The sequence below is a fragment of the Heteronotia binoei genome, chromosome 10 (genome assembly GCF_032191835.1).
Source record: "Heteronotia binoei isolate CCM8104 ecotype False Entrance Well chromosome 10, APGP_CSIRO_Hbin_v1, whole genome shotgun sequence".
Lineage (NCBI taxonomy): Eukaryota > Metazoa > Chordata > Lepidosauria > Squamata > Gekkonidae > Heteronotia > Heteronotia binoei.
This window is the reverse complement of record NC_083232.1, coordinates 65635084-65644780: the sequence shown is the minus strand read 5'-3', so window position 1 is coordinate 65644780 and position 9697 is coordinate 65635084. Positions and strand designations below refer to the sequence as shown.

Genomic DNA, 9697 nt, shown 5'->3' with positions numbered 1-9697 from the left:
AAGCGGGCGATGGGATCATCACAGCCCACATGGGCTTCCCTTCCACTTCGTTCGCACTCTCCGCGTCCCACCCTCTGACACAAAATCCCCCTCTGACGAGAAGAGCGGGCACTCCGCCCCTTTCGGCGCTCTCCCAGCGAGAGGAGGAGCCGCTCTCTCGCTCCGATAGGTCAAACCCACTGCCAATCGGGAGTCGGGGGGGCGCGGCCAAGCACCCGCCGGTTTGGCTGGGGGCAAAGGAAAAAAAAAGAAGACGAAGAAAGAAAAAGAAGCCAAGCGGGCAAGCTGAGGGAGCGTCGTCGTCGTCGGCAGCGGCGCGGGCTGTGCCTCCTCCCCCCCTCGCAGCCGCAGCCCGCCAGCCACAGCGACCCCTTCCTCTCAGCTCTGTCCGCCCCTCGACGCGCCATGGAGGAGGAGCGGGCAGGAGAGCAGATGAGACCGCTACTCACAACGGTAATGAAGCGGCTGGGGAGGCAAAAGGAAGGCGCCCCCCCCCCGGCCCGCCATTCACCGCCGCGCTGGGTCTGCTCTTCCTCTTTGTGGGGACGGAGCGGGGCTTTTCTCACTTGCTTTCTCTCCCTTCTCCCCTGAGGCGGCTGCAAGCGAGGAGGCGGCGGCGGTGCCGCCAGTGGCGAGTCCTTAATGTCTGAGGAGGCGACACAAAGACAGACGCTCACTCTTCCGGTCTCTTTTTCTCTCGCAGGTGTCAGTGGGTCCTGGAGGCGTCCTGGGGAACAAAGATCTCACCCCCATGCTTCTTTTCTGATGCCTTCCTCTCCACTGTTTCACTGCCCACCCCCGGTGCCCAGAACTGCTGTCACTCATGGATGAATGGGGCGGGGGAGAAGCACCCATGCCGTTCTCACTTTTTATCCTTTTTTAACTTATCGCTTAAGTATTCAGTATATTTTTAGGTTCTGGGAGAGATGATGGTGATGACATCTCGTTAATTCTTCCTCACTTTTTGTTCTTTGTTCTTGCTGCCTGACTGTTCAGCATCTTTATTCTCTCTGATCCACCCCATTTCCTGGCTGTGTGTGAGACCCGGAGAAATGGGTGTCCTAACAACTCCTGCTATTAGCTCGTCGCTTTTGTTCAGGCAGAGCTCTTGAGAGGCCAGAAAGAGAGAGGAAGCTTGGGCTCTTTGTTTCAAGCCTGGTTGCTTCTCGTTTCCACCCCTCTGCTCTCCCCCGCCCCATGCCCACTTCAGACTCTTCAGCTCATGCTGGAAGTGTCAAGCAGGGTAAAAGGGGTAATGGGCAGGCTTTGGTGATCAACTTTTCTCCCTCTGTGGAAGCAAGGGCATGTGTTCTGCGCATTGCATGCTGAGTCGGTAACTCTCTGGAGGAAGCTGCTTGTGGCGGTGCCAGTGAACCCTCTCCTTGCACTGCCTCCCCATAGAGTGCTAACACATGGCTAGTCATGCTAGTTCTTATGTAGCTCAGATCTTGCAGTTGTACAGCTGCAAGAAGGAGCATGCTATTTCGAGGCCCTACTTTTCATTTCTAGTGTTAGTGAAGGTGGGCAGAGATGAGTAACGTAACAGTGATTCACTTCCTTCAAGGCTGGGGATGTATTGAAGTGAATGTGTGTTTCCTTCGGAGCATAACTGCCAATGGGGAAACAAGAGTTTCATTTTGATTTGTTCCTTCGTATAGATGATTGGGGCTACAGACTTGTGCAGTTACTGGAAAGTAGACTGTATGGAACTTAATACGATTTATAAGTAACATGCCATCAGCTGGAAATTCGTTCAGTGTTACTGTATCTTTGTCCTGATGGTATTAGAAAGCCCTTCTGCATTGGCAGCCAAAGTGGTTAAGCAAATAAAGACTCCACTGTACGTATTTTTGTTTACTATAATTTGTTTTGCTCTTGGACGGTAATGTCTGGTAGTATAACTGGCATGGAAAGGTGCACAGCAGTGAAATCAGGTGCTCTCAACTATAGCTGACATTTTTATATTGATTTATAGTCTTGGGCTAGTAACTGTGCAGTGCATTTTGCTGAATGGTAAGCTACTGTAAGCTGCTGTGCACTGTAAACTTTAAAGAATATAAACCTCCTAGTTTACAAGGTAGTTCTGTTGTATTAGATTCTCCCCCACCCCCAACAAATTGTCATTAATGGTCCAACTAACTCAGTAGTGTCTATTCTTCCTGGCAGTAGTTCTAGTGTTTTTGTAATACTGGTAGGAAATATTTATTTACTTATTTCCTTCATTTTTAGCCGAGAAGTCTCCTGGTGGGACCTGGGGATCCCCCAGAATCACTGCATATCTCCAGACTACAGAGATCAGTTCGCTTGGAGATGCATGCTTCAGAGGGTGGACTCTATGGCATTCTACCCCACTGATGTCCTTATCCTCCACAGGCTCCATCTCCATGTCTCCAGGAATTTCCCAAGCTGATCTGGCAACCCTACCCTACCATTGCCTGCTAGTGGCAAGTGGACCCTGGCAACCCTGTTTATAGCTTCTCTTTTCCACTGAATCTCAAGGCAGATTACAAAATATAATAAAGGTATTCAGACAGCATGACATCTAATGAACAATGGAACAGGACTAGGATTACACAATTAGTAGCCTGTAAAGACAAACAAATTCTAAGCTGTGGCGTACCATAGACAATGCAGACGATGGATTACATTATACTTGAGTCCTATTTTTGCCATAAAATGCCTTTGTGAACATTTCTGTTCTGCAGATTGTTAGGAACAATTGAAATGTGGGAGCCTTTCTACCACTCTACATTCCATTCTATCACTCTACAAGCCATTCTACAAGGTGGTAGCTACTTTGGTGTGATCTACAGTTGTTTTTACTCATTTGCAGGGTGGCAGCTTCAGAAGGCTTTGTTCAAATAAGCAAAACTGAACGTAGCAGGTCCTGCAGGTATACGGGTTCAAAGTCATGAAGGAATTTGTTAGTGATTATGTTGAATGAACCTGGTAAATGATGAGTAACCAAAATACAGAATAGGTATGAGCCAGGCATGCTGCCCCTAGCTCCTGAAAATAAGTAAGCTGAAGCATTTTGTACTAGTTGGAGTTTTTGAGTTGACTTAAAGGGGAGACCAATGCATGGAGTGCTTTACAGTAATCTAGCCTTGAGGTTATGTGGCATGGATCTATGTGGCCAGATCGGCTGAGTCAAAGTAGGGCTAAATGAAGGGAGGAGAAAACATTTTTTCAAGTGCTTTCACCATAGATCCAGTTGTGCAGCCGTGTTGGTCTGAAGCAATAGAATAAAGTTGGGACAAAGGGACAGCAAAGGTAATAAAAATGTCAGAACTGGAGATTGATGACTGTCATTAGGTGTCTTAATTGTGAAGAGTAATACATTTAGTCAGTTGTAATATTCCATTGGTCTCCTCTAAAGCATGGGTTAAAATGATAAGTTTTCTGTAGAATGAAGTTGTTAAAATACTAATACCCAGGCTAATGATTACCAGACCAAAACTTGCTATTCTTTTAATCTGTTAAAAACATTTTCACTATTTTGCTTATTAATTTACTGCCCAATGTTTATGTAGGACAGCTAATTCCATTCCATACTATTGTCTGATGAAGTGTGCTTTTAGCACATGAAAGCTTACGTTTTGAATAAAACTTCGTTCGTCTTAAGGGTGCCACTGGACTCCAACTTTATTCTATTGCTTCACCCAGGTCTCAGATTCAGTGGGAGCTCACATGAGCGCAGCTTCTGCACCTTTCTGAGAGTTACACCTCTTTCTGAGAGTTCAACCTCGTCCATTGAATAGTAGGTGCAGCTGCATAACAATCTCTGGATGAGCTCCACCACCTATTTTTCTATAAAATGACCGCTGGCTTCACCATAGATAATGATGTCAAATATAACACATAGGCTCTTTGCTGAGTCAATGAGGATGAGCTGAATTCCATCAAATGTAGGGAGCAAAGAGCTATTCTAGATCTCAGCATTCCCACTCAGCATCAGTCTTGTCAGGATTCAATTTCAATTCGTTTACCAGAGATTAAAATACATATTTCTATATGCCTGGTATACAAAAATAAAGCCAATGTGAGTCAGTGGCTGAAATTTCCATGTGAGGTTAAATCTTTGTTTAAATTACATACAGCCTGTTGGTATAGTGGTTAAGTGTGTGGACTCTTATCTGGGGGAACCGGGTTTGATTCCCCACTCTTTCACTTGTAGCTGCTGGGATGACCTTGAGTCAGCCATAGCTCTTGCAAAGCTGTCTTTGAAAGGGCAACTTCTGTGAGAGTTCTCTCAGCCCCACCTACCACACAGAGTATATGTTGTGGGGGAGAAAGGTAAAGGAAATTGTAAGCCACTCCCAAGACTGAAGTTCAGAGTGAAGGGTAGGCTATAAATCCAATATCTTCATATTCTAAAATTGTGATGCTGAAACTGCTTGGAAGAGGGTTGTGATACAAAGATTTTAAAAAGGTTGCTTTTACCTGCTGTTTAGCATATATGTTTATCAAATGAAATGTGATTCCATGTATTTTCTTCACTTGGTTTAAGTTCCTTTGTAAAGAATCTTCCCAACTATACAAAACTCAGGTTACAAAAGGCACTTCCAAGTCTAAAAGAAGTCCTGTGTGGTTAACAACACAAATCAAAAAAGCTATAAAAAGTAAGGAGGCTTCTTTTAAAAAGTGGAAAGTCTGCCCTGATGAGTTGAACAGGAGGGACCACAGACTTTGAAAGTCAATAATTAGGAGTGCAAAAAAAGATTTTGAGAAGCAGGTTGCAAAAACCATCAAGACAAACAATAAATATTTTTAAAAATATATCCAGAGCAGACACCAACCCAGAGAAGCAGTGGGACGTTTGGATGACCAAGGAGTAAGGGATTGTTAAAGGAAGATGGAGAAATTGAGAAGCTCAGTGACTTTTTTGCTTCGCTGTGGAAATTGTGGGGCAGGTACCCATGCCAAATCCCTATTTTCAAGAAGGGAGTCTGAAGAACTGAGCCAAATTTAGGTGACCAGCATTGAAGTTCTAGACCTATTGAGGAAATTTAAACCCAGTAAGTCTCCGGGTCCTGATGGCAGATGTGAGATAGTTGATCTGCTAACCAGTATATGTAACCTATAACTAAATTCAGTTGCTGTACCAGAAGACTGGAAAGTAGCAAATTTTACACTAATTTTTAAAAAGGGATCCAGAGGGGAACCTGGAAATTACAGGCCAATCAGCCTAACTTCTGTCCCAGGCAAATGAGTAGAAACTGTAATCAAAGATAGAATTGTTAGGCACATAGAGGGACAAAGCCTGCCTTTGAGAAAGTGAACCAGCATGTAAAAAACAGTGACCTAGTAGACATTATATACTTGGTCTTTCAGAATGCTTTTGACAAAGTCTCCTGAGTAAACTTAGCAGTCATGAAATAAGAGGATGGGTTCTCTTATGAATTAAAAACTGGTTAAATGACAGGAAGCCAAGAGTAGGAGGAACTAGAGGTGAGTAGTGTAGTAGCCAAGTTTGCAGATGGCACAACATTATTCAGGAATGCAAAACAAAGGCTGACTGTGAAGATCTCCAAGAAGATTTCCACAGTTTGGGTGAGTGGGCGACAGTGTGGCAAATTAAGTCCAATGTTGGTGAGTGTAAGGTGATGCACACTGGGACAAAAAATCGGTTTCATGTATTGACTAATGGGTTTGCTGAGACTGAGGGGAACAGATTCTGGGGGTCATAGTGAATAGCTGACCCCAGTCTGCTGCAGCAGTGAAGAAGGTGAACTCTATGTTAGGAATTATTAGAAAAGGGATTGAAAATAAAATAGCTAATGTTGTAATGACCCTGTATAGATCTATGGTGTGGCCTTATTTGGAATACTGTGTACAGTTCTGGTCACCTTATCTCATTGCAGATCTGGAAAAAGTACCGAGGGGGGGCAACCAAGATGATTAGAGGGTTAGAGCACATTTCCTATGAGGAATGGCTGAAGAGTCTGGGACTTTTCAGTTTAGAAAAGAGACAAGTAAGGGGGGACATGATAGAGGTTTATAAAATTATGCACGGGGTGGAGAGAGTTGACAAAGAGAAATTTTTCTGCCTCTCTCCAAATACTAGAACTTGAGGGCATCCAATGAAGCTGGTGAGCAGTATTACTTATTGATTTATTGATTTATTTTGTTAGACTTATAGCCCGCCCGCCACTGCATAGCAAGACCCAGGGTAAGTAACAACAATTAAAATGTAAAACATCCTACAAAACGATCTTATAAAATTATCAAACTATCAAGTTGATGCACATAAAACTAATACACCATTAATATATTCAAAACTAATATCATCATAAATATCATCAATTGAATACCAATGGAGAGAAAAGGAATGGGGGGATGGCAGAACAGATGAGCTGTTGCAGATTCTAACCCATAGGCCTGTGGAACATCTCTGTCTTGCAGGCACTTAAAGGTTAACACCAAAACTTTGAATCTGATCCAGTATTGAATTTGTAGCTATTGCAGCTGGCAGAGCACTGGTTGAATGTGTGCTCTAAGTGGGGTTCTTTTGAGAACCCACACCACTGCATTTTGGACTCACTAAAGTTTCCGGGTCAGTCTCAAGGGTAGCACTATGTAGAGCAAGTTACAGTGGTCCAACCTGGAGATGACTGTTGCATGAATCATTGTGGCTAAATCATGGCGAGACAGGAAGGGGGCCAATTGTTTAGCCTGATGCAGATGAAAAAATGCCAGCCGAGTTGCATTTGTGATCCAGGCCTCTATTGAAAGGGAAGCATCCAGAATCACACCCAAATTCTTGATGGTCAGTGCTGGTGTTAGCATCCCAATCCAGCATCCCCGTGCCCCAACCACAGGACCTCTGTCTTAGATGGATTTAGTTTCAGTTGACCCTGTTTCAGTCATCCAACCACAGTCTCCAAACTCTCAGCTAAAACATCTGAGGTGGCATCTGGTCAGCAGCTCATCAACAGGTACAGCTGGGTGTCACTTGCATATTGATGGCAACCCAGCCTGAAACTCTGCAGCAGCTGGACAAGGGAGCACATATAGATATTGACTAACATTGGGGAGAGGGTTACTTGAGGGACACCACACACCAATAAGTGTCATGTAGAGACCTTCCCTGCTAGCACTACCCTTTATCCCTGTCCTTCAAGGGAGGAGATAAGCCATTTCAAGACTGTCCCACTAATTACTATGCTGGTGAGGTAGTAAGTCATCAACTCATGGTTGACAGTGTCAAATGCTGCTGTCAGAAGCGCTAACCCACCTCAATCTAGCTGTCTGTGCAGTTCGTCTGTGAAAGTGACCAGGTTCAAGTTCAGGACGGACAAAAGGAAATACTACTTTATACAGGCAGTGATTAAAATGTGGAATTCACTGCCAGAGGATGTTGCTGTCAAGTCACCCATGCTAACAATAACAAGATCCTTTGTATTTCCAAATAGATTCATTTATTGCAGATAGGATAGGACATCACTGACAAGTCAGTGAGAAGATTAAGAAACAAAAGGAAGGGGAAGCGTTATATAGATGGGGAATAGCTGTTAACAAACGGTGGTAACATTCAAACCTAAAGGTTAAGGGGTTATAATAACATCTATAGCTCACTACAAAACTTCTACAAAGCAATTCTACAAGGCCCTGGCTAGCTGATAAGGAACCTGAGAAAACGAAGAGGAGGGTTATAACTTCAACACTTTGCATTCTTCTGTAGACATAACACAGAGAGTGTCAATAAAACATGAGTATTCACACAGTAGTTGTAAACCAAATAGGATGAAAGAATGGGGAACTTGGCAGTAGCAATGGCCATAGAAATAAACAGCTTTAAAATGGGATTAGATAGATTCATGTAGGAAAGTATCAATGGATACTAGCCATGGTGACTGAGGGCAACCTCCACATTTAGAGGCACAGCTTCTGACGAAACATCAGAGGTAGGCCTTGGCCTTTATGTCCTGTTGTTGGCCATCCAGAGGAACTGATTGACCACTGTGTGAGACAGGATGCTGGACTAGATGGACCATTGGTCTGATAGAACAGGGCTCTTCTTTTGTTCTTAAGTCTGACTGAGGTTCTAAAGTTTGCTTGAAGGTAAAAATATTTTCTGTCCCTTTGTGGTTAAAATATGTATTACCAGTTTACATTGAAAAGGTGATTGAGTTTTTTTTGGGGTACTGAAAAATGGGAGTTCTTGATCAGCTCTTGGTTGCCGATGATTCCCCCCAGTCTCTGGGGAAAGTGGGTTATGAAAATTTCTTTGACTTTATGGATCATTCTTTCTCTCATCTCATCACCTCTGCTATGCTTTCACTGTAATGTATAGTAAAATATATATTTAGGAAAAATATTCTGAATCGGGTGATTACAGTAGGAGGCAGTGACTGCAACGTTAAACCCATTTATTGGGCACAATGGGACTTGCTTTTGACGGAGTAAATTTAGGATTGTGTTGCATGTTTGGATCTGGGCTGCTGAAGGAGGTGTGGTCAGGCCTTTGAGGCTAGAAAGAGGTTTTCTTTATTTTTCCTGTTTTGTAAGCTGCTTCAGGTAGGTTCCCTGGAATAAATGTGCTGAAAATGGACACACTTTCCTTCAAGATACTGGGATGGATCTAGACTACCTGGGTAATTTCCATGGATTCTGTCTTGCTGCTGATCCCTCCATGACATTTTATTTATAATGTTCTGCCTTTCTCCCCAATGGGGATCCAGTGCAGCTTCAAATTCTCCTCTGCTCCATTTTATCCTCACAGCAACAGCTTAGGCTGAAAGTGTGAGATTGGCCCAAAGTCAGGCAAAGGGCTTCCACAGCAGTGGAGATTCAAACTAGGTCTCCCAGATTCTAGTCTGACACTGTTAATGACTGCACCATTCCTCAGTACACCATAAAGAAAGTGAGGAGGCAAGAATGTTCAATTCTGCCATTGGAAAGTTTGGTTCCAATCCACTGTCTTCTATGCATAAATAACTTAATGATAAAGCATTTGTAAAAAAGGCTGGATACCATTCTGTCATCATGGATTAGGCTATTAAACGTAGGTAGTTTATGGCCTGCTCAGCTTTGCTTTTTGACCGGGAAAAAAGAGCCCTTGATTAATAGTTTTAATACAAAATATGTAGGAAAAACATACCTTTCTCCTTTGAACAACAATGAACTCATCAATTTTGTTAGGTTTAATTTTAGCTGAACCTACATGTTTGGCTTATGGTATATGTGGGCACTACATTTTCAACAGTAGAACCCATTGCCAGTAGTACAAATCCCACAATTTTATCTTGCATTCAAAGCAAGTTTTAACATGTTTCACCAGAGTATGTTAAGATCTTTTCCTAAATGTCGGTGTTGATTTTTTTCTGCTCAGTATTGATTTTCTTCTGCTCACTACATGGGTCGGTTACTTACCTAAAAAGATAATTTCTAAATAAGTGAATGCCTCATACATTGGTATATATTTTGGGAACTTAACTTGTAAGTCATACAGTAGTTTTACACGTAAGTAGGATCATATGTATTATACTGTACACAGCTGAAGCATATTAAGTGTTGCATGCAGATCAATTCCATGTATAGACTCTGCAAGAGGTGTAGTAACCCACTCTGAGCCCGCATGCAGGAGAGGGCAGGATAGAAATCCCATGAAACAAACAAACAAACAGTTTTAACACTCAAGGTCCTAGTTTACATTTTGGAGTCAAATAATCTTATATTGGCTATTGCAGTGAAC

At 43.0% G+C, this 9697-nt stretch overlaps 1 protein-coding gene across 4 annotated transcripts in view; it reads left to right on the top strand.

Moving 5' to 3' along the window:
- The first annotated feature begins 200 nt into the window (after nucleotides 1–200).
- SLC4A7 (solute carrier family 4 member 7) overlaps nucleotides 201–9697 on the top strand; it is a 106716-nt gene continuing 97219 nt past the window's right edge. For all 4 annotated transcript variants that reach the window (XM_060248811.1, XM_060248810.1, XM_060248809.1 and 1 more), the window contains exon 1: nucleotides 201–453. In XM_060248811.1, the coding sequence (XP_060104794.1) occupies nucleotides 406–453 (48 nt within the window). In that variant the 5' untranslated portion in view covers nucleotides 201–405. The remainder of the gene's footprint in view (nucleotides 454–9697) is intronic.